Raw genomic sequence first — 26023 nt, forward strand, 5'->3', positions numbered from 1 at the left:
TTATGAATACATGCAACCATAACAAATTACTGCTACTCCATCCAAAGCAGATACCTTGAGAAAAATTTCTTATAGCAGGCAAAAAAATAGCTTGGCAGGATTTACAAACACGGCAGATAAAAATAATCATGATTTCATGTTGTTAAAGTAGATATGAACTGTCTAACATCTCTTCATATTAAATTAATGCTTTTTTTTGTTAGTGTGGTTTAACCATACCTGCTCATTGGATTTGTCATATTCTCCATTTGAATTAAGGTGGCATTTTCCATCATTTGGAGTGACAATACCCCCAAGCTAATAAAAGGATATAAAAAGAATATCATGAATAACAAGACAATGTTGATCGCAATCACTCTGATCATGGCTGAAGACACACCAGCAATGTGATTTGACTTCACATTTTTCACTATGTAGATTTGACATTCAACACAACTGGTGCAGCACTCTTCAGATAAAATTTCCCAATGCTCAATTACATATTATCTTTTACAGCAAGTTGATTTTAACAGCAAAACGAAAATATGGTTACCATAGAACAGGGATGAAAATTAACTTTAGTGCTTGGTGGCCAGCCGGGCCAGTTAATTTGATTTTTTAGTTGCCCAGGTCAAAATTAAGAGGCCCTCAACTTCCACTATATTTCCAGAAATGTATGTTTAACGGACTTTAACGGTAAAAGAACTAAAAAAAAATAATGTGCACTGAAATTTATTACAGTGGAACCTTGATTTAACGAACCTCTAAAAAATGAAGTCCTCAGTATAACGGACGATTTTCTTCAGCCTGGCCGAAATTACAATAAAATGTATGGAAGAGAACCTCAATATAATGAACCTCAATTTAATAAAATCCTCATTATAACGAACACATTCCAGAAATGCAAACGTACAATATATCTTGATTGATATAACGAATAAATGTCAACATGTGACCCAAAGACAGCTAAAGATGAATGTGAAACAGACTTACAAGGATAAAATTGATGTGTATAGTACTTTTAAGCAAGTTTGCTTGCCTGTTCTTGTGTTTCTAGTGCCATAGCTATGTACAGCTCGGAACTGACAATAGCTTCGTATACACATGTTTATTACAGAAATTGTTCAGATCCAAAAATGCTGGGTGTTGGAAATTAACATACATTTTCCTTTTTTTCACAAAAATTTGTTAAATCGAGGTTTTAGATATAACAAACCCTCGATATCACCGACAAATTTTCCCAGTAGGTAAATACTGTATACAGCGTTCTCCACAAAAAAGAGCAGCAACATTGACAATGAAATTTAGCTTGCTAATCCAAACAAGTTTTACTGGTATTTGTGGACTAGCATATCAACCAAATATTATTCTAGCTGCTTTGAAATGTTCATGACCTTTGTTTTTTCATAATTTCTGTTGGATTCTGGCTCATCTTCATTATTCCTTGTTTTCTTTCTTGGAGGCAGTTCACAACCAGGGAGAAAAGTCCGCAATGTCGTCCTTTCCCAGCAGAAAATATACATATAAATGCCACTGGTGACTTGGCGACCACCATGTTGCAGCCCTTCATAGAATCAATGCTGTTTCTGTGGATTCTATTGCATGAGAGTGGATTTGGAACATGCTTTATAGACTCTGCACAGTCTGCCCGGAGGACCGCAAACTACTTGGCATCCACTGGCCGGGCAACTTTTACATCGATCACCGCCTTCCCTTCAGTTTGCCATCCTCCCCTTCCTCTTCAATCGCTTAGCCGATGCCTTTCAGTGGCTCCTGAAGACCAACTATCACATTCAGGACCTCATGCATTATCTAGATGACTATTTTATGGTTGGCCCTTCCAAATTTATGCTGTCAAATTGATCTCTCTACCACCGCACACCTCCCACACCACCATGTCACCATGAACTGCGAAGCCCATAGCGACATCGATCGGTGGCTACGGCTTCTTCTCCCTTGGAACGGGCATGCCATCATACCAGACCCCCATGGGACAAGAGCACCAAATCTGGAGCTTTTCACTGACGCTTCTGGAAGTATTGGCTATGGCATGTTCTATGCAGGCTGTTGGATTGCTGACCCCTGGCCTCCAGAATCAATCAATCCAATGGAAAGAGCTTTACCCCACTGTTCTCTATGTCTCCTCTTGGGTGATCAGTGGTCTGGAGTGAAGCTCCTCTTTCACTGTGACAATCAAGCGGTAGTGGACATTTGGGCATCAGGCTCTTCCCGAGACCCCCTTACCATGCACCTTGCAGACTCAACCCGCCGCTCCTACCAGGCTGGCATTCAGAGATACTCTGGCTTCTGTGCCTCCAGAGGATGGCAAAGTTTCCCGGCCAGTTGGACCACACTACCCTTCTTTGCCCCCTTCTTGGCTGACCAAGACTTCTACAAGACCATAAAGTTATACATGACAGGCCTCAGTTTTATATACACTGAAAACAGCATACTGAACCCCTTCTCCTCAGCACTGCACCTTCATCTCTTTCTGCGTGGAATCAAGCACACCATGGGGCTCTCATCTCATCAGCACCTCCCTGTAACCATGTCCCTTCTTCGGCAGATTAAGAAGGAGGTATCTCATGCACCTGATTTCTTGCCATCTGATAAACTGATGCTGTGGTTGGCGTTTACATTAGCCTTCTACAACTTCCAGCAGTCTAGTGAATTCACCTCACCTTCAGCATCACAATTCAATCCCCTAGTGCACCTTTGCGCCACTGACGTCTCCTTCACTTCAAATGGGTGCCTTGCAATGCATCTCAAGTAAACCACGACTGACCCTTATCATCCGGGCTGTTCATTATTGTCTGCCCCCTCACATCGTTCAGTCTGTGCGGTCCGTGCACTCAGAAAGTACCTTGCTTTGCATTCAACCAGCAGTGCATCTCCCCTTTACGTCTGGCAGCCACCTTACCAGAGCCAAAGTTACTAGTGTTCTTTGCACCCTCCTCCAGCATCTTGGTTTCCCAACAGAACTGTATGTCCCACAGTTTTAGAATCAATACAGCCACCTCAGCAGCTAAAGTTGGCCTTCCCCCCTGGCTGATCCAAACACTCCGACGGTGGTCAAGGCACTGCTTCACCATTTATATTAGAACTCTGCCTTCTGTTTTTCAGAAGTTTCCAAGTTGCTCGGCTGCCACAAACACCTCAGGTCAATGAGCCTGGACCCCTCTACAAGGACATTGCACTCCTAGTTTTCCATAGTCCGCTGGTTCACAAGGCAGTAATTGGGATGTAATTGGGTGCACACCTGCCACTCTTACCACTACGTAGCAGGCTGGGTGGGGCCCCCACCCCACCTTAGGTTACTCACTTGCATTGCCTCCTTTATTACTACATAGGGTGTGTCGCTGCCACCCTCATTCCATTGAATATTATTGCAAGGGTGTGTCACTGCCACCCTCATTGCATTACCCAGTTTAGGGTGTGTTGCTTCCACCTTTATTGCATGCACCAATGGGTGCCACCCTCGCTTTACCCCAGGTTGCACTCGACAACCTTTAGTCCTATTTACTAACAAAGATTTGTAGTTGCATATTTTCTTTGTTAAAGTTTTAAGTTTGTGACATATGTTGTTTCTGATGTCTCTGTTCATCCTGACAATTTTAATTCAGATCATCTTCTGGTATCTTTTGCTATTAATGCAAAATTCAAACATCAAAAGAAAGTGAATAGGGAAGTCTTAATTGTTTAATACAAGAAAGCAGACTTTGATGGTCTCAGGAGTACAATAAACCATATCCCCTGGGACTCTGTGATTTTACTCAGTCTCACATTGGTGAGATCGCAAGTGGAATATGGATCAGTTGTGTGGTCGCCATATGGCGCAAGAAACATTGACAAGCTTGAGCGCATACAGCGGAGGGGAACAAAATTTATTTTGGAAAAAGGAATTTTACCTGTGACAAGCACCTAAAATGTCTTAGTTTGCTTTTGCTTGAAAAGAGACACTATCTTTTTGATGTCACATTTTTGTATAAGCCTTTAAATGGATACTTGAATGTGGATGTATCTGAACTTTTATTCTCAGCATGATCCATACAGGTTTAGACATGTTGACGACTATTCCTTGAAGACGAATTTTGCTAGAACGACTAACTTTAAATACACTTACTTTAATAGAATTATTGTTGAAATGTGGAATTCAATACCCTTAGATATTAGATTATCTCCTAGTCTTGCAGTTTCTGTGTCAGGAATGAAGACAGTTTTTAATGTTTTTATTTTGATTTAGTATTTTTCTGATTGTTATTACATATTTATTTATTTAGATTAGCTACATGGTGATCTGTCTCACATGGAGTGTTCCACTCTTTTACAGATTATCCTTATGGCTTTGTTTGTGTGTACATTTAGATTTATTTGCCATTATGTCAAGAGTGACTCATTCTGCTTACAGATACTTTTCCCTCAAGCACGCATAAATTGCACCTATTTGAAAAGAGGTTATATGCAATAGCCTGCTGATCAAAATCTTCAAAATTTATCCAAAAATTTGTTTCAGTATCTTTCAGATTTCATTATGTTTGCTGAGCTGTGTGTTTACTGAGGAGGTTTACTCTACCAAGTAAAATGACAGTTTCTATTGACATTATTCCTGTTGAAACATATTTTCAAATCCACTATTGACACAAAAATAGAATCTATGGAGACAGCATTAAATCTATACAGCCTGGACAAAAAAATAAATTTAAGGCAACAAATATGTACACTTTATCAAAACAATGACTTCTGATTTTGGTGCATAACCTTTACTAAGTAAAAGCAGGGTCCCGAAATTTACACACTGGATACAGCACACCATGTCACAAGTTTCTAGTTGATCTTTTCCACACTATACATTGCATAATCATACTCTGTGGTATATAATCTAGAAAAAATACTAACCTTTCCATCTCCAGCAATGTGGAATGTTTCATCAGAAACAAAAACAACAAGCCGGCGTGAGGTTTCACGTTGACGCCAGCCAATGTCCTGCAGGACCACAAAACTAACTCAGGTTTATGGTAAAATTAAATATTGCTTAATATTTTACATATTATCCTGTCAATGTAACCAGATCTCAAGTCACTATAGCAGAGACCTACTTAAATACAACTTTGATTCTCAACACCTTTGTGACACACTCTGCCTCACTTTCATGCAGTTTAACAACAGAACTGGCCATATATAAATGCTACACTGGCTCAGCAATGTGCTCTTAATAACAAGATCAAGCTTCTCACTATATTAACAGCAGAGTATTTTTCTCTAACCATTTTTGCTACCTTATTAGAGAGTTTCTCAAAACATTGGGATGTTTAGATTGATTATGACGACTGTTCCTAAAGCAAGTAATTTACTTAGGAAGATTAAAAGCTGCTAGGAGCCACTAGTTCAAAGCTAATAGTTTAAGGGAAAGCCAGTAACAGACTTCACTCAGAAATCATTAATAATTTGGCGCAACACTGATTTGCCAGGATTAAATTATGTCAATTTATCAGATGTTAGTATATGCTTGAATTTGAAAAGTGAGGGCCTAACTCAAGAAAATCTGACCAAATCATATTTCATGCTGAAAAGTTGTTTTATATTTCAGGTGTCCACATTTGAGGCAATATTTTGTTAGGCCAACAGCCACTTTGCTTTTACTCTTTACGTACTTTGATCTAATTTTCCACATTCAAAATATTCAAGTATATAACCAGCGGTTAATTAAAGTGATCAAGTCATCGTTTCTACTGATAGTGAAGGAAAAGTACATCAGTCGGTTAAGACAGGAGTGAATACAGTGCACCCCTACATCCACACTTGTTAATGTTTCCTTATTTAATAACACAGAGACAAAGTTAAATGACTGTAAAGCTGGCATTTGCAGTACAAGTAAGTTGAGAGTAATAGTGTCTAAAACTCAGTCACACTATACACATCATAAGCATTACAATTTGATGTGTTTCCCACATTTTACATTCAACACAGGACTCATCACTCACTCATATCATGCACTCACATTTTCACAGACTGCCACTTGCATTAAAGCATCAAATCCTCCTTCAGGTACATCAAGGTTACCAGAAATGTTCTGTTCCTTAACTCTATCCTGTAGATAAAGCATCCAAAGTCATTGCAAGATTTAACAGCAAATTCAAAAAGAATATTAACCAAATGCCTCCCTCAAATAAAGAAGATGAGTGTCTGGGGTATCCCAGGGCTTCCAGTCTGTCCAGCCAACCTCTAGAAAAAGAACAGTACCCACAGTTGGCAAATCCCCATAACCCAGCCACGAGCCCCATTCCAGGAACAAGCGTTTAAAGTCGAGCTTTCTTGGAGAGCAGAAAAGAAATGATGAGGCAATTAATTTTACACAAAACAGGACTTCCTTACAAAAAGGTTTTCACTTCCTACTTTATCGACTGTTGAGTATTCTTCAGGATATTTACTTTTACTATTGTATTCCACGATTTGCTTCTGAATTGACTGAGTATGCATGTATAAACATATATGCATTTGGTGACAATTATTGTACAAAAATGAAAAATTTTACGGGATTACAGTAAAGGTCGATTTTCATTTTGATTCCACCTTGAACAATAAAGAAAATCAGAACAGACCAAATTAGTATTACCCCACAATGATTGGACTCCATTATCCCTACTTCAATCAACATGTTCTATTTATTATGGACATCCCAAATTAATGCTTCACACAATTAGCAGATCCAGTCGACTCTTGCCTTTTGGACACCTCGCTATAATGGACACCATATGAAAACAGATAGCAGCTAAATCCCAGGCAAAAATAAATTAGAGAAGTTGACTGAAATAAACACCCGCTATTATGGACTCTTGCTAATGAGTTGATTGTATTACACCATGACCTCTCTACAACAAAAAGCAAAGAGCAAACAGCAAGCATGTCTACAATGAAGCTTAAAGGAATGGTTTGACTGTAATCTGGTGATTTGGGCACTAACACTTCATGGTTTCTCAGTAATGTTTGGTAGGTAGGTACTGAGCCATTTAGAAAACTTAATTCCATTCATAGTTAAAAAAAACAAAGAAAAGAAAAGAAAACAATATATTGAATCATTACTGTAAAGTCGAGAAAAAATAAAATCAAGTTACCTCAAATATCTTAGGATCTTTCACAAGGCTGAGAACATTCCTGAAGCCATAGGCAGGGATACATTTCTGATTATCATCACATGGCTTACTTACTCTACAAATTAAAATACAACACCCTGCCAGTTGAAGGGAAAACTCAACTCTATTTTCATTAACGCCTCAAAGAAATCTTAAGGAGAAGTTTATTATTAAAGAGAGCTATTCTAGCAAGCCAAGGTAAAATATTAGAAGAAAAGGAGGTCCATGAAAACACAACCTAATTGACTCTTATACCAAGTTAAATGTCAATTTATTATATACCGAATTAATACCAATTTAGGTCAACCAAAATGATTCAAGTTTGACGGTTGATTCAGACATCAAACTTAGTTAGCCAGACTCAATTCATTTCCACGATGTTCAATGGTCTACAATGCTCACAAGTGAAAAAAGTTTTTAGTGAATTACATATTAGGTTTGGTACATGAGAAGTTCGACGTTGAAATGAAGTCGCTCCACAGACAAAATTCCCTTGCATGTGGCCCACTCTATCTTAATTCATGGGTCAACCCAAAAGACATGTCAGACTTAATTGATTCAAACGTCAATCTCTTAATTAATGCACTAAATTGAAGAAATTAGGTTCTGTAAATCGAAAGTTTGACGTTTGAACTGGGCCTTACTTCAGATTATTATCCCAGCCTTTTCTTCAAGTACACTAAATAAGTATTATGGGGGTCTATCAGGAATTTTTGTTGTTACTGAAATGAAACTGGTACTAACTTATTGCCCAGGCTGCAGAGGCTGGAACTCAAGGAGGCACCCTAAATTCCCCCGCGTAGAGAAGCATCATTTATCAATCATCGAGGCAGATGTAGTGAGATGTAACCAGTTTTTTCTTTAACTACAATTCACTTGATTTTATGTCGTCCTTCTGCCTCAATACATTGTAAATAATGGTTAAATTCTTAGCATAAAACTGTCTGCTAGTACAATGAAATGTTAATCTGCGTCAAGTGTACCAAACATTGAACCAGACCATCCCACATTTTGTGTAAAATAAAGTTGCAGTATTAAGCAGACACTAATACTCAGAGCAAGCTGGGTTCCACCATGAACACCAACCGAGCAAAATTTGCAAGTAAAAAGTTACTCGTTTTGCAGCCGGAGTTAGTCCAGCGGCTTAGCTAGAAAATCATGCAATTTTTGATACAAGCGCCAAACTTTGTAGGAATATTTACATTCCCAGGCTGGTCATTTCCTGATATAGTGCCAAGCTTACTTTTCCAAATCCAGCTAGTTAGCAGCCAATGAAATTTTCAGACCCAAGACCCTCCCCCCCCCTTGCCTCAAAGTTATTTTTCTTGCTCTTTTTTTAGATTTACAGTGCCCATAACAAAATTTTTTATTTTCTCATCTGAATCAAGTAATGACATTTCCCAAAAAAATATTTTGATTCCCACCAAAAGCGATTTTTTTAATGATTATTTTAAGTCTTCAAAATTTGCCGCCATTTTGTCCCACCATTTGCATTAGTCTCCTCTCGGTTGGACTGGAGCCGTGAAGTAGGGTCAAGAACTCTTATTCCTCTCAAGCTAAGTGATTTGGTTATATCTTTCTTGATCATGGAAAATTACTGTGGAAAATGCCTGAGAGATGTGTTGCAGCACGTTTCAAAAGGTAGCTCCCCCTAACAAGAATATTTTGATGCATACAATTCCATTCTATGGCAAGGAATGCCTGATATAAAAGAAAGAAAAGAAGAAAGAGGTGGATCAACTTAGTCTTGGAGAGGAGAAAGATGTAGGTGCTGGGAAAGACATTGTATTTCAAATTCAGGTACAGCAATACAGATGTTTAAATTTGGATGCTAATTGCTGTTGTTATTTTCCTCTCTTCATATACATAAAAATGCAGGCCATATTTTGGAATTTATCTGCACATGCCAGCTTTTTCTCTCTTTTCTCTTGGTTGGGTTGGTTCGGATGGTAACAGTTTGTGCTGTCTCATTCTAAATATGCATGCGACTCAGTTTAGCTAGGAAAAAATAACCTATTCTAGTCATATAAAAGAGGAAACCATTGGTTTTAAAAAAATGTAGTAAGAAATAGGTTAATTTGAAGACAAAGGAAACAGGTTGCTGCCTTAAGCTGGTTTCAGTGTGTTATTTGCCAGAAAGAAACAAATGAAAACACTAAGTGTCCTGTTAACTGTACAGGAAATGGCTCTACTCTTGCCTGTACTAAATACCTTATTTTTGAACAAGACTTAACTTCATTTTATGAGACGGGAAAATTAAATTTAGCAGTTGACTGCCGGGGAAATGTTTTGACATGGAAATGGAATTCAGCTTCCATATTATCAAGTAGTTTACTATGTGGCAAAAATCTCATTGCGATGATTTCAATGGGACCAAACTGGTCGCATGATGGAACGAAAAATTTCTGTAACTAATCCACAGCATCAAACGTACATGGTCAAGAATGCGTCTGTTTGCAAGGAGAAGAAGCAGACATTAAAATGATAGTCCATGTAGCCGATGCAGTAGAAAATGTTCACTAGTCAACCATGATTCGAAACTTAATGCTTTCTTTTGCTCCGTTTACCCCACTATCTTGGAGCCTAACACAGACTTATTAATACTTTAAGGAATTTTGAGTGTCCTATTGGACAGGAAATATTCTACCCACACTCTCTCTAATTAAAAGCCTTATTTGGTTCATCTAACTTGGCATTTCTCCTTGTCTTCCATGCCCCAACAGTTTGTGATACAGCTTCCCTCTCTGCCGGTCATAGAATTGCCATTAAAAAAAGACAGCGAATAAATTAATATGAAAGTGGGGGCTTTACCAGCAACCACCCTAACTTAATTAAACGTTGGTGAAATGGAAGGTACTTGTTTTGAAGTGAGCATTTACTGACTGTGGATAGGAAACATCGTGAATAGTTTGACTAAAGTCACAAACCTCCAGGTTGCAAATTATGTTCCTTTAATTTCCCTTGCACTAAATAGAAATTAAATGGGGATTCTCTTTTGGTATAACAGGAAAATAAAAAATCGCTACTGATAGTCCATTTCTTAAAATCAAATGCCTTCTCTGGCTGTCCAATTTCTTGCTCTTTTTCGCAGGTAACCTTCTACACTGCACATATCTTCACTGTAGGAAGCAAAGAAAACTGCCAAGAAGAAAAAGCGGCCATTTTTTTCACAACACCAAGGGGAAACCATGGAGAAACAGTTCACGAAGCATCAATAAATCACTGAAGACAAGCGAGTGGAACTGACCTCAGAATTTAGCCTAACAGAAATGCAAGTGAAGACATGGTTCCCAATCAGGCAAACTAAGTGGAGAAAAGAACTGACAGACAAAAAATAAAGGTCACTGTGCTTGTTTTTGCAGTAAAGCTGCAGATAGTGTGTACCACCTGCATTTCTTGCGATTTTTAACTTGTGGATTACTTGCAGCGTAAGGAACAAGTTACTGTGGGTACTGCAATATGCAAATTTGTCCGTCAGATGTAGACACCTTTCATAAATCAGTCGGTTCCACATGGAAGTGCCAGATGTCAAAACGACAACTGTCGCAGATCCTTCCTGTTCTGCGATGTGCTGATTTTGTACATTTCACAACAGTTACAGGACGATTGTCTTCATGTGGACTTTTAATGTTTCAAATTAGAACTATGGCCAACTTTGAGACAGAAGTTTATGAACTTTTGAAGCTTTTTGACTCGTCTAGGCGATAAACATGACACTGAAAAGATCAGCAATTGCTCTTTGACTCCCAAACGAAGCTGGTCCAAGCTCACAATTCTGCCGTGAGTCTCACGATGTGTTAACTTTTCTCATGACAAGACTTCCAATCTCATGGTTGAAATGAAATGTTTCTTTGTTCAATAAAAACAGAAAAGTTTACTGTTGCAGAATAGTAAGTGATTCTCCTCATGTAAACCCCGAGAATCGCTATCTGCAAGAGACTTTGCGACGGTATTGCAAGACACTTGTCGGCCCTATGTTCTTCAAAGGCAATGAAATTAGTTAAAGTACATCTTTAACTGTAAAAACTATGCTTATTTTCCTTGAATATATCCCTCGATTGTTCATAAATAACACTCTACCGGCTTCAAAGAGCGTCGACCGGCAGAATTACATGGGCAAAAGTGTTCAGCATGATTATTTTAATGAAAATACTCAATGTTAGCTTTCGTGGCACATTAGATAATGCATTCACTTTAGACGTCAATGGTCCTGGGTTTGACTCTCACCCTTGGAAACTTTCTTTTCTTTTTGGTCCTTTTCTTTTGTTTTGTTTTGTTTTGTTTTGTTTTTGGTAAAACATATTTTCATTTTTTGACAAACTTAAAATATACTGGTAGACTAATTGCAGGTTCATTATCAGCTTTTATTTCTAAAATACAGTAATGTAATAATACACAAGTTAGCCTTAGGCACCCTTTGATTAAGGGAGGATTAGGGCGAGTCTCAAAGCGGCACGAATATGGAAGGTGGAAGAAAGCATTGAAAAATTGGATTTTATGGAATTTAAATCGACTGCTACAGAAAATTCCAATAACGTTTCCTTCTGATCAATGTCATTTCAATCATGTTTCTGCAGAGGCGTCCATCTTGTTATGCACAGTGAGGGAGGTGGCAAACCTAGAGAATCACCTTAAGTTTATTCCATAACAAAAATGCTAAATCTATTAGGTAATAAAGCTATGTGCAAATATTCTATTAGTTGTATTACATATAATAATCAAACAAACTGAAGGCACATTAATTTTAATCAGTCGTTGTAGTTTTAGTTTTCCCTTGCTTACCGTTGCCATGGCAACACATAGTTAAGGTTAAATGGCGTGTTATAAACAAGATGTACATGGTAAACAGGTTGGATGACTGATTAATTTTTTATTGAATTTTAATAAATTGTGGTTACTATAGAAACCAACGTAATTCGGGCTTGTCACTATATCTGAAAATGCTTGTATTCGTGACTACTATGAGTGTGCCAAATTTCATGCTTGTATCTAAAAGTGCACAGTTCACTTAAAATTTCTAGCTAAGCCGCCGGACTATAAATTTTGAAAGGTTTTATCGTAGTTATTTCAATAAGTGCCCACCTTGAACAAGCGCCCAGTGTCGAATAAGTGCCCACCCCTCCTCCTCCCAATCAAACTCAACTAAGCGCTCGCCCCCACCTCACCCACTTGAGTGAATAAATTCTAATAAGAAACTTCCCTGAGGATGGAGTTTTCTTCAGGGTATTTTACAGAAACCTTGCTTTGTTACTTCTTCGCGTTTTGTTATTAGCATTTATTATTTTGTTGCAAAATAAACATACTTCACTTGCTGAAAATGGTGAAAATTTAATAAGCGCCCAGCCTCGAATAAGCACCCACCATGAATAAGTGCCCACTCTCAAGGTCCAAAAATTTAATAAGCGCCCAGGACGGTTAACTGAATAAATGCGGTATGTCCTGTAAAAGTTTATCTTCTCACACACTGAATGCCATCTACACATCTGCCACAAGACAAACTACAAACTACAAACACTGCCTGCAAACTAACACAACATTTTTTTGAACTGGAAAAGGGCAGGATAATAGGAAAAGCTGTTGTACTGTACAGCAAGAAAAAAAACTGCATCATGTCATGAGTGTGAAAACTGATACCTTAAAATGTACCTTGTACCCAGACTTCATTCAGTGTGAGAGAACTTCTTTTCTTGCCTCTTTCGCAAGCTCAGCCCGCAAGAAAAACATAACGTGTAGACTGTGGCTTCAGTATGCATGGATACATACAAATTCCCCAGCCTCATCTCCATACATTTCCTTAAAGAATTATCTGTTTTAGGTGATAATTTTGATAATTCTTACAGCCTTTTCTCTTGTATTGAAATTATCACGAGAGAATTGATGTCAATATGTAAAGTTGTATATTACTTGTAACTACCACATATACATACTCAGTTCTGATGAATGGAGATACTGTCTTGTCCACAAAAGAACCAAATCCAAGTTGATAGTCTTTGGTGATGTTTTTCATGGCAGTAGCTGTGTAAACGAACTCACATTTAATTTTCTGATAAAATATCAAATTAACGGTCATCATCAAACCAAAACATTTAAATTCTTAAGGTTTAACTTGTAACGAGAGAAACTTTTAATATTATAAAACCTTTTGTAAGAAGAATAAGATTGAAATAACAAAATGATTCTTTTACTTGAATGACTAACTAGCTAGCTCCATTATCGTAAATGCAGAAAAGTACATTTTCATAATAGCCCAGCTAAAAAGGACTGGATGCAGCGTGGCTAAGCAGTTAGAGCACTAAATATTTCAAAGCAAAGAATTGTCCAAACTTGTGGCATAACTGTGAGAGAGGATGATGACATGAAAGAAATTACGAACTATACTGCCCAAATACGGTCGAACCTGCACCAACCGCCACCTCTCTGCAACAGCGATGGCCACTAAAGCATGTTTCCATGAAAAAACTGCCAAAATAACCTCTCCACAATGGCCAGATTTTTCAGCGACTGATGAGAGTCAAGAATGGTCATGAAATTTGACCCGTATGATGCATTGATGAGTAATTGCAGCAATCGCATTTTGATTCCATTTAAAATGCTGCAGTAAGCATAAATAAATTGTCTATGATACTTATGGCAAATTTTGAGAACCTTACTTGTTTTGTCACATTAACATTTTGGTTCCAAACATTATTCAAGTTTTTTTGTGTATAATTTTCATCTCTATATAATTATTATATACGATTGGATTACCATTATGAGATACAGTAAGCATGAACTTAGCAAAAAAGTTGTACTCCCTAAAAAAATTGTCATATTACCTCCCTACCTACCCATAATGGCCACCTTCCTGGGGGGGGGGAATTTCCGGGTGGAGATGTGCCGCTGGGACCCTGGAACCCTTAACCTATACCAGAGCTAGTTCAGCTGAATTTTGCTACCCTATACTAGAGTAAACTCCCCAAATCTCCCCTATCCTAGAGTAGCTGTTTCCCTAGTCTAGATAAATCCTCAACCAACTGATCAGTTTCCTGAAAAATGATACCCTATTCTAGACCCAAACGCTCTGATTTATATACCCTATCCTAGAGTAAATTGCTTGAAAACCATACCCTTCACAGCGGCACATACCTATATAGCCCATATATGGCAGTACCCCCCCCCCCAAGGTGGTCGTTGTGGAAAGGTTCAACTGTATCAAATTTTACTTACAAAAGTAACTCGGAGATGTTAAATAAATGTTTTTGGCAGCTCTTCTATACCACAATAAGCTAACTTAAGCTTTATTAAGTCACTTATTAACCAGGCTAACAACTAAGATTGCCATGATTCAATTCCAATTCAGGTGAGATAAACAACACCTATTAACTTATATGCTGCTATTGAACACTGTCTTACCAATTTTCCCAGCTAATTGTTTTAAGTTGTCCAAGTCATTCTCCATAGAAAGTGACATATCCATGAGATAATAAAGATCTACAGGGTAGTCCTCTGCGGGTCGCACTGTCAGGGTAAACTTTGCAGGTTCCCCTGAATAAAATTAATGAACATCAATTTGATTTTGAATGCCTACACCTAGATCTATTATGTACAATGTACCTTAAAATATATATTTGTCTGGATTTGCAAAAACGTGGCTTCAGAAATCTCTCTTATATACCCTCTGACTGAGTCTTGTAGTGGCGCATATTTTTTCATTATTATTATAACTACTAATTTTTTTTCAATAGTTACTTTTTATTATTTAATCAGTACCGGATAGGCCACAGTAGATAGACGTTGATGAGTTTCTCACTGGCTGTTAACCTATTACCCCCCCCCCCACTCTCCCCCCAAAAAAGTTTTTCATAACTTCCCATAATTCTCTTGGTAAAAAACTTTTTTCTGGCTGGGGGGGCGGGGGTGGTAGGTTAGTAGCCAGTGAAAAACTCATCAAAGTTTATCTACTGCAGCTTATTCAGTATCGATTAAATAAATAAAAAGTGACTGGAAAAAAAAATGCTCCACTACAAGACTCAGTCACAAGGTAAATAGGAGAGATTTCTATAGCCATGTTTTTGCAAATCCAGTTAGATATATATCTGTCTTATTTCATTAAGACAGATAGGCACAGCCCACAGTCTGGTGTCCAAAAAAGTAGGGGGGTTGCCGTCCTGTTCAGTACAGCTGGATAGCCCAGGGACTGGCCTAACAGTGGGTGGGTGGATCAAGCCTGGGGGTCAAAACTAGTGGGGTAGGGCAGGGGTTGTTTTGACACAACCCCTTCAGTAAAGCAGCAGTGTTCAGTAGAGGCTTTGACTGGCAGCTACCTTGGTCTTAATGTGCCCTAGCCAGCTGAATCAGGCCTCTGCTGAGAATGATTATCATGATAATTGCAGAGCCCAGTGGGAGGTGTAGACAGTCACCCATTGTCCTGGGTGGGGAGGGTCAAAGTCTTGGTACCAAGGACACCCTTAGCATAGGACCTGTAGACACTCACTGAAGCCATGTTTTATATATATATATATATATATATATATATATATATATATATATATATATATATATATATTTTGTCTGGATTTGATAAAAGGTACCTCTAGAAATTTCAAGTGCGTTTTAACAATTTGACCCTTGAGGTCAATAAAAGCAGTTGGAAGTCGCTTGTTAGGGCTTAAAAGGGACGAATTAATCGCTGGCAACACACCAAAAGTTGCTGTTGGCAAAAATGACAGATTTGTAACAAAATGAACAACATTTTAAAGCACAGAAATAATGACCTTTCAGTCTGTTAAACTATGAGGCTCATAGCGAGATGCCCGACTAAAACAGACCTAGAATCCACCTTTCTTGACCCCACAATTGGTTGTCTAAGACAAAAGGACTTCAACTAAAAACTTACAAAGCGTTTTCATGCTTGTACACAATATTCTTATAACACGAGCGCTACGACATACCTGAAATCTGTCTGTCAACAACTTCAGGAAATCATACAATTAACCACGTTCGCGGCACTGATAAAACTATCCACAACCAACCAGACACAATGTTTCCACACTTCATATGGGTGAAATATCATCACATTACTCTCTCTCTCAATAACTCTTGCTTTCTCCACATAAATCATCAAATGTAAACTTTGCTGACACAGTCGATTTATTCGAGATCCCGGATGTAGACGAGCCGTTTTGAAAGGGACACAGACGCTGGCCTTCAAAACAAATTTTTACTAAGTCTCTGGCCTGGTCAGAAATCAGCATGAATTTTGCTCTCGCCGAATAGTTTTGACTCCTAAAAGCTACTTTTTGAGGCCAGAGACTCGTCACGGCCCACATCAAAGCTCGCAATATGATGCCTTTCCGTCTGAAGCCCGAGATCAGTGTTTCATCCGTCTAGCCAAAATCAGACGAAATACAGTAACAAATTGGACGACAGCAGACTTTGCCAATCGTGAGACTTGTTCCTTCATAAGGCTTAATGATGCCTTCCAGAAAACTTTGCTGCAGGCGGCCAAAAAGAAACCTAGAAATTAACCGACCACGGAAAACAACTTCTACCCTGTGCACTGATTTCAAATGTCATAGTGTCGAGAATTATGCGAAATGATAGGTAGAGAAGAGCTCGGGGGGGGGGGGGGGGTGGGGAAGATGTAAACAGCATATTAAACACATGTTTTTTTTATCTACTGCAGCTTTTAAGGGGATTTTTGAACGGAAAGGATCATTAAAAAAAATAAAATAAAATAAAAAAAACAAGAATGGTCACGTACCGAACAAGCCTCAAATGAGACTGTTGCTAAAAATTTCTGGAAGTACGTTTTATCAAATCCAGACAGATATAATATATATACACTCGTTTACAAAAATGTGGACATTTCAGAAATATATATAAATATATATACCTTTTGTTTTTTCTTTTGTTTCGCCCAAAGAAACAAAAGATATATATATATATTTGAAATGTCAACCTTTTTGAAAACGAGTGTATATGTATATATATATATACAACACCTGTTTACATTCTTATAGCTCAGTTAATATTTTATATAATTTGTATCTCACCAAACATTGTATTTCAGCCTACATTAAAGGGTCCAGGTCTTAGAAGCAATCACAGAACCCATCAGAGTGAAATATCAAAATAACTACTTCAAACTGTAGAAGAAATTATGCAGCCAAGAAAAACAGTGTGTGAAACACCGTTATTCTCAATTCTGAATGACACGTAGCAAATGTGCAAGATTCCACGTTTCACCATAACAACTGTCATTACCCATGTTCTCCAAGAATGAAGAATGGTTTGGAAGATGTTTCTTGTGGATTTTCAGAATTGAATTACATCTTCTCTTCCTATATACCAACCAGTATGTACTTGTCTAAACAAAAGAGCAATTATTGCAGCAATCTAGAAACACAATTTAGCTTAACTGTACCTGCTCTAAGATCCAGTTTAATTTTCTGTGGTTTTACTTGGACTCCAGCACCAAGAACATCATTCTGCAATTACAATTTCAGAGAAATTTTCATTTTTTAAAGGTCAATCACTTAGCTTTCCACTTGTCAAAAAGAACTGAGGTTTTTACTCATATGATGGGAACCACACTGAGCTTAACTCACATATTATAGAGCAGGGTGAAAGCACCAATAACAATGCAATGTACGTATTTCATTTTTGTTTTCCAGTCATTATCCTGGTCAAATTTCAAGTCCAAAGGATTATAAGTGCAAATTTAATATTTACAAAACCACTAAATGGGAAAACATGTTTCCCCAGATACAACTCATTCAGAAATTTTTCACACACGTGATGTCATATAAACAGTTGGTTTTCCTGTACTCCACAGTTGCATTTGTTCTCTGCCTTCATAAGTCTTTTTAATTCAAAGCTGTGAGGCTTTTGCAGTGTCTAACGAAGTTAGAAGTTTCCTTTGACTTGGTAAAACCTATCAATAAATTTTTGGAATTAAGGATTCTGCCTTGTATAAAATGCACCATCTTGGGAAGAAAAATACAAAAAGAAGCTTTCTGTGGTGCCTTTTGAAAAATATGCAAACAAAAATTTTAAGTCAAATCTCATCCTCCTCCTCAAATCTAAGTCTCTATGAGCTAAAGCTTAACAACAAGTTAGTACCTGTGTGGGTGTGCTCTTGCTTGAAGGGTTCGAAAGATTTTGGCACTTTAGAGCTTGTAAGCGGTTCAATGTGTCACACCGATCACCTGGAAAATTCTGATCAGAAAGAAAACACAACATTAATCAAAAGCAGAATAGCAAGATGTACAAACTTCAGAGCAGCATTCTTTGATAAACCAGTATGAAAAGACAGGTTAACCTGGGCTGTCAAAAAGTTTTTAAGTAGCTGGCTGATAATGAAAAGTAGGCGGCTTTAGAACTCGCACCAAAGGCACAAGTTCTTGAGGGTCGAGGCAACTAGGGACATTTTGAAATTTTGAGTCACAAAAATGGCATTTCCAGGGGTTTTCAAGAGGCATTTTCCACCTTGGATGCCATGTTGTTTCGTCAGAATACACACAAGACTGGGAACAATGCCGTCAAAATGTCCCAGGTGTTCCAAGACATCGCATGGTTCACACATTTCACAGATCTAAACCTTTGAATGTGTATTCAATGTCATTCAAAACTGGGAAACAGATGCTTTACAATTTTATTTGATGGTGGAGATGAAGGATAGCTAACTAGCCAGCGATTTTGGCCAGCTACTGGCCCTTATTGACAACCCTGCTTAACCTTGCCATTGTCACTGTTGCTAGGCACAACAGAAGATTCAGATCAATTATTAGAAAGTGTTGAGGAAATGTATTTCAAAACGAGAGATCGAGGAAGAAGATAAAGAGGATGATTATTCAGACTGTAACAGCAGTTCTGATGACAAAGGCAATGACGCTGATCAAGATGAAGCTATTGAGAACATGGAAATATACAAAACGGAATGTTCCAAATCGAGGGAAAATCAACTTTGGTTTGAGTTAGCGCAGGTTCAAGTCATTGGGAGTCACCTGTATTTCGCTGAAGTATAGTCAGGAGCGATTTGGTTAGCAGTTGAAATTTGATTCCTTTCCCCCTGGATCTTAACATTCAGCCCCCAACGGAATGATTGAAGCATGATTAAAGCAGAAAGCCTTCGGCTTTCAACAGATACTGTACAGCAGGAAAAAGGTAAATCCCCTCAAAAATACACAATTAATTTATCACAAAGTACAATTCAAATCACTACTGTTACCTCATCAGAACACCATGAACAGGTTGCTGTTCCTATACATGTATTACACTTTGTTAAACTTCCACAGCTAGCTACTCCTGTAAATGTACAAAGACAGTTGGTGTATTAACTACAGTCTTGTCAGACCTCTTATATGCATTAGTAATAAAAAATCTTAATATTCAGGGACCAAGTAATCCCTGAAGATCAACAGTAGCTTGTATGTTTTGTTTTCCCACCACACGCCACCTGATAATAGTTTAGAGAACTGTGTCTTTCAAATTTAGTCTTATACCCTTGCATATATACATATAATTTATAAGACAAAGGAGCAAATTCCTCTCAGACACTCATTGGGAAAATAAAACATACAAACCAAAGAGTTTTATTAGTTAAACTTCAAAAATGTGACTTTCCCTCTTAATCAATCAATCAACACTTTTACTGGAGCTTTCTATGTGGTATGAGGAGAGTGCAAACTGACCACCGAAACAACTTAACCCACATTTATTAGTTATCACTTATCCAAGTTATTTCCAGGAAACTAATTTATAATAACCAATTCTATGGGGAGGGGGGTCCTTAACCAATTACATATTTTGTTAAGAAAATTAGCTAGAACAATAGATCTACTTAAACAGGTTAGTAGTTTTTAAACCATCTTGTGGGGTAGTTCGATCAACCCAGCTTAAGGATATTAATCAGTCAATCAATCATCTCACTTATTTAAATCAGGAGAAGCTCTACTACACATGCAAGCACTACATTTTTCAACAATTACTTTTTTCAAGTTGCACCAAGCCCAGGGCCCAGTTGCTCGAAGCATGGTTAGCGTTAACCAGCATTTAATACCTTCACAACGTATTGGTTTTGATACTGCTTAACCAATGGTTAAAGCTAACCATGCTTTGAGCAACTCAGCCCAGGAGGGGTTACTTCCAAAAATTTCGGGTAGGAGTATGCCACTCTGGGTCTTAAACCCTGACCCTATCTAAGGATGAGACAAACAAAAACTGATATCCTGTGAGACCCACTTTAAGGAAAATACAAAAACTAAGAATTTAACAGAAACACACAAGTGTCCAATAAATTGCTTTCCTAATACTCAACAGCACTTCAGTTTTAACAGATGATTTGTCTCTTTTGTAGCTGGGCATTCAGGCACTTGAAAGGGCACTGAGTTACCCTATCTAAGGATCAAACCAGGATACAAGGCCGAAAATGACACCCTATTTAAGGATGGAGGCCCTCAAAACCCTGTCCTATCAGGTGGCACAAACCTATCTAGTCCATGTATGGGAGTGTACCTCCCTGGGTATCCAAGTTTAAAAGTGAAAACAATGTAAACATGCAAGTTAGTTTTCAGATTTGGATTCAGCTCATCACAATAACTTTTCATTATAATGTTCAGATAGAAGCATGTTTTGTTCTACTCACATTCATAACAGAGATTTTAAAGATGTTTTCTTCTTAAATAACCACCAATGAATTGTGGTTGTTTTGCCCAAAACTCAATTTGCCCAAGATTATTTTACCCAGAAGTAAGTTGATTAGCCTGCTGAGAAACAACATTCCACAACACGGCTTTATCGGAAATGTGTTTTAGTTAAGCTTGGATTCTGTTGCTGCAATTGCTAAAAAAGGTCCAGTGATCTGAATGGTAAACCATCTGAATGATCTGAGTGATCTCAATAATCACATTCCAGATACTAAAAGACATAATACTGAATTATCCTAGCGATCTCAATGCTCGTAACATTGATTTTTGATATGTTTTGTGTGAAGTTTCTACCGGAAAAAGTTGTTGATCCATGAGTGCAGTAACTGTTTTTCATGTTTATTCCTTTTTTCAGGCTTAAAGAATGACAAATAAACATCGGGTGAATCAACTTATGGGCGAAACAACCTGTTACCCCACTAACAGGGATGTCAACCCCCCATGTTATCAAACATTGAGAATTGATAAGGAAGGAATGATAGATAATGTCATATCGCATGACAAATGACGTCATTTTTGCCAAAAATGTTCGTTGATTCCGATCAACGTATATAGCACATTAACAGTTCATATTTAGCCACATTATTGCTTAAATTACGGTGGCATACCAGAATTTATGAGGAAACGTTCCATGTTAACAGTAGCACCAACAACGCAAACTATTTGAAATTTTACAGTGGGAAAGTCGAATCCACAGCAATAGCAACTTTGGTGATTATCCAGGAGATATCAGACTCTAATCTGGAGACCAGAAGATACAGTCCAAAATCTGGAGTCTCCGGGATTATCCGGGAGAGTTGACAGCACTGCACTCATAACCGTAACAGGTTTTCTTAAAGTATAAAAAATGTTTTAAGAAGACAAGTAGATCAACGATCAACTCACCTTGACTATTACAATACCCAAGGAAGGCAAAAATGAGCAGCAAACAATAAAAGAGAACTCGCCGTTCCATTTCAATTTCCTGACTGAAAAAACAAACAAACCTAAGACCTGATTCAAATGTAGTTACTACTGCCATGCTGAACTCAATTATATATCAAATTGAATTTGAATTTAGCACAGAAAAAGAACAATATTTGAAACCAAATTGTGCCACTGCTGTGTAGCCCCAGGGGGGGGTACTCGGAATTTCAAGTGACGGGAATGATCGAAGGATTTTTTTGGGTAGCTTTATTTGAGTAGGGATTTTTTGGGGGTATTAAAAAGAATCGGTAGTGCCCTGGCTGCGTAGTTCTGCGAATAAAGTACAAACAAACGTGTTTCATAACGTTACTGTTTAAACAAAACAGTTCTTGGGTGTCTCTAGCACCCGCTCTAACTTGTTAAAATGACTGCCAGATGAGGGAAAGGATATATTCAGATGGTATGATGAATAAACAAACACGAGTGTTCAATTTCCAATGTTTTTCTTTGTGTTATAGCATTACCCCTTTCTGCAACTTTTAAGGGCCACAAAATCGGCATGGGATTTTTTGGGGGTTAATTTTTGGTCCAGGGATTTTTTTGGGTCTTGACTCTTGGCTCCATTCAATCATCCCCGTCACTTGAAATCCAGAGTACCCCCCCCCCCCCCCCCCCTGGTGTGTAGCATGGCAAGCTTTGTTGTACTAAACAAATGTTGTGCTACTGTGGTGCTGAACTCAATTCATAACTTACAAATACATAAGAATACATTTTCAGAGTTCATTAAACCACTTTTTCTTTTTTTAGTTTTATTTGCTGCAATGATTTGTAATAGCTATTTTTTTGACTGAGTTTAAATTTGAAATTTGAAACCAAGTCGTGCTACAGTCATGCTAGAGTTGTTCTGAAGTCGAGTCAGACCAACAGTGGCGCTAGCACGTCGTTTGAAACAGCTCCTAGTATCGAAACACTAAAAGCAAGCTTGAATAATGCTAACATATCATCACAGGATTCTAATAAAATAAACAACCTCAACGTCTTTCAAGTGTAACAACTATTTAAAGTTTGAGTTAAAGACAATAAAGGAAAGCTTTATTTACAGTATTTTTTTTCTTAGCATTAGCTGTTCTAGCTACTCTTGAATTTCAGGAAAATAATGTTTATTTACATAATGTATGTAAAATGAATGTATTCTAGCACAGGATCGAGCATGATAAGACGGAGATAAGCGATTTAGCACTTTCTTGTTTATGATATACTGCCTTCAGCTACTATTGTTAAGAGAGTTAACGATGAAATCAGTTGACACTGTTGACTCTAGAACTTGGTTTGAGACCCATGTCATCGATAAAAGCAGAATTTTCTCAAATGGGCATGTCTTCTAAAACTTGTAAAGGAACAGTCGCTAAATTGCGGTACATCTTATTTGTACGCTGATATTTCCTTACCATTATATCAAAACCAACACTTTCTTTCATGTTAAGAATAGGAAAAGTTTAATGATCTGCCTTACCTAGAATGTTATTGTCACTTCCCAGAAGAAACTTTGTATTTTCAGGGTAGTATGAAGATACGAATTGTCAAGAAATGAGAATCTCTTCTGCCTCTTTGGAACGGAGGAAGTGGCATTCAAATTCTTCACACCAAATTTGGGCATACTTACCATATTTAGGATGCGAGGTGTGCTGGTATTTGTTCGGATGCGCGTGTTGGCTCATTTGGGTGGAGTAGGCATTTTTATTTTTGCACTTCCTGCTCAGTGACATTTTTCCGGTAATCATTAATAACTCTTACGCAGCCGTTCTTTAGCCTGGTCACCACTGTGTAAAAATGTATATTGACATATATTTTTTCAAATAGCTAGGAGCTAACACGAACACTTGTACGCTCCTGCTCCTGTACGTGTTAGTCTCATCATTAAAATATAAATTTCTGAAGTATGGAATGTAAATATTAAATGGTTATTGATGCAACGATCAAGCCACTTCCTTTTCTTCCAAAAGCGACAATTACGTACAATTATCACCATTGTAATAATAGAGAGATTTTTAGAGTCCTTTTACGGCAGAAGGCAAACGTCTTTTTGTACCACCTAACCAAATTTAGTGCTGATTATACCTGCACTAAAATTAAAAATTTCATTGATGCCAGGATCATCCGGTAAGAATGATGTTGAACAGTTTTTCATCCTGTCAGTTCTAAATTTGAGAAATTGCCAATTTGAATCATAGTGACGTTTGCCGTTTACCATAAACCTGATTTGTAAATCTCTCTAATATCTTAATTAGTGACGTCATAGGTACATACATACATAGATAACTTTATTTATATTCCGATTTTAGAGTAGCCAAAGGCTAGTATCTCCGACATCACACTTAATAAAAACATATTAGGTGTATAACATATATGTAAAATGTGTGTATAGCGTATAACACACTGGCGGATCCAGAATTTCAGATAAGGGGGTGGGGGGCCCCGGTCATCCAGCCTGAGATTAGTGGGGGAGGGGCGGTCTGTACCGCCACCGAAATGATCCCCACCATCGAAATGATCCCCGCCATCGAAATGATCCCCAATCACCACCGAAATGATCCCCACCACCGAAATGATACCGGCGGCCACCACCGAAATGATCCCCGGAATATCGGAAATGGAATTAAGGGGACTAGAAAAACTGGAAAACAATTTAGTGCGTGGTTTTTATTTATTTATATTGCATCTTTTTACGGTGTGCAATTTACCTTTTACCGCACTTTATTTTGCAGTAAATTGTTTTTTTTTTGGTTTAACACTAGACAATACTTGTTCAAAAGATGCAATTCACTTATGTCTTCTATTTCTTCCAATTTTTTAAAAATATTTTTGCAAGAAAATCTTTTTAATAAAATTGTGTTAAAGCAAAATAAGTCAAATTTTGCAATCAGGTTATGTCTTCCTGATGATGTCATGACGACAGTGATGACGTCAGTTACAGGCTCACATTACAACACGTGCTTTCCAATTAATTTCGGTACTTGCACTAGCTGCTGTAGCTGTCATCTCAAATCATTAACAACATGAAAATTATTCTGTCATTCACAATTATTTTTCTGCTGTGCTGACTGTGTGCAGCCTTTGCCAGTACATGGAAACTCACCCTGATGTCATGGAGTGAGCCGACATTTATATCTGTGGATTTCTTTGTGACATAAAAGAATAGTGTGACAAAAGGTGCTGACATAGTTTTTAACGCAAAACTAGTTGTAATCTGCTCGTTATCACGTCATAATTATGATAAACCTGTTCCCTGTTCAAGGCGGATTTATGTAGTTCCTTAAAAAAAATGTTAAAATTTTGAAAATAAAATCAGTGTATAGAACTGTTATCAGTCTAATTGCTTTCTCTATTTTCCTCTGTTTAGAATCGTGTTTGCATGAATAAACGAAGAATTTAGAATAGATAGGAAAGTCCCAAGTCCATTTAAGCCAAGGTTCCGAAAATTTACGACGGGATCATTTCGATTGCGAATAGGTATCATTTCGGTGGTGGGGATCATTTCGGTGGTGATTGGGGGTCATTTCGGTGGCGGGGATCATTTCGATGGTGGGGATCATTTCGGTGGCGGTACACGGTCTCCAAAAGGTTTTTTTTTTTCGGGCCTTCAGGCCTCAGTTTGGTCTAAAAATAAGGGGGCTGGCTCCCCGGGCCCCTCTCCTGGATCCGCCACTGTAACATCAATGCCCCACGAGAGACAAGCGCGCGTTCGAATGGTAAAAGTTAAAATATCCAGTCATACGCTATAAATTCAGGAATATATTACTATTTTATCAAAGAAAAATAAAATTATGTGTATTCTACATGGAGGAGAAACAAAACAAAACGCAGAGGTTCACACACTTTTCCAAATGCTTCTTAAACTTGTGAATTAAACTACAGAATACAGGGCCAATTTTCTAAGTATATATTTGTTGGGTGGCTCGGTTAAAAGGCATGTTTCTTAAGCCCGACTGAAAAACTCCAAAATCACAGTAACGAAGGAAAAAGAAAGAGCGAGAAGAAGGAAAAAAAAGCAATGGGAGAGAGTTTTGGCAGAAAAAAACCGTTGGACGTAAAAGGTCCATTTGGCGATAACGTTTTCAAAAATCCGGCTAGGTATTTATAATATATGACTTCAAAGATTAATCGTATGGAAATAGTTTGACAATTCGTTCGTTTAAGATGTTAACAGAGGAGTCATCTGTAATGAGTCTAGTCAAATTGTGGTTTAACATCAAAGTAATTGCAACAGAATTTTTTTCAACGCCATTTAATTGTTGGAAGACTACTTAACATCATGCTAAA

At 37.8% G+C, this 26023-nt stretch overlaps 1 protein-coding gene across 3 annotated transcripts in view; it reads right to left on the bottom strand.

The window, feature by feature from the left end:
* The window catches only part of LOC140930483 (integrin beta-1-B-like), a 45624-nt gene extending 22257 nt beyond the window's left edge, over positions 1–23367 (bottom strand). The window contains exons 1-11 of one of the 3 annotated variants that reach the window (XM_073380193.1): positions 23217–23367; positions 21683–21765; positions 19321–19397; positions 18213–18308; positions 17515–17578; positions 14502–14633; positions 13037–13124; positions 7092–7185; positions 5978–6067; positions 4876–4962; positions 220–297 (exon numbers count right to left, since the gene is read on the bottom strand). In XM_073380193.1, coding sequence (XP_073236294.1) covers positions 220–297; positions 4876–4962; positions 5978–6067; positions 7092–7185; positions 13037–13124; positions 14502–14633; positions 17515–17578; positions 18213–18308; positions 19321–19397; positions 21683–21752 — 876 coding nt within the window. In that variant the 5' untranslated portion in view covers positions 21753–21765; positions 23217–23367. Of the gene's footprint in view, positions 1–219; positions 298–4875; positions 4963–5977; positions 6068–7091; positions 7186–13036; positions 13125–14501; positions 14634–17514; positions 17579–18212; positions 18309–19320; positions 19398–21682; positions 21784–23216 lie in introns of those variants that run through there. The other 2 variants (XM_073380195.1, XM_073380194.1) reach the window with 2 other exon arrangements.
* Positions 23368–26023: the final 2656 nt, after the last annotated feature.

Source organism: Porites lutea, chromosome 3 (genome assembly GCF_958299795.1).
Source record: "Porites lutea chromosome 3, jaPorLute2.1, whole genome shotgun sequence".
Taxonomy (NCBI): Eukaryota; Metazoa; Cnidaria; class Anthozoa; order Scleractinia; family Poritidae; genus Porites; species Porites lutea.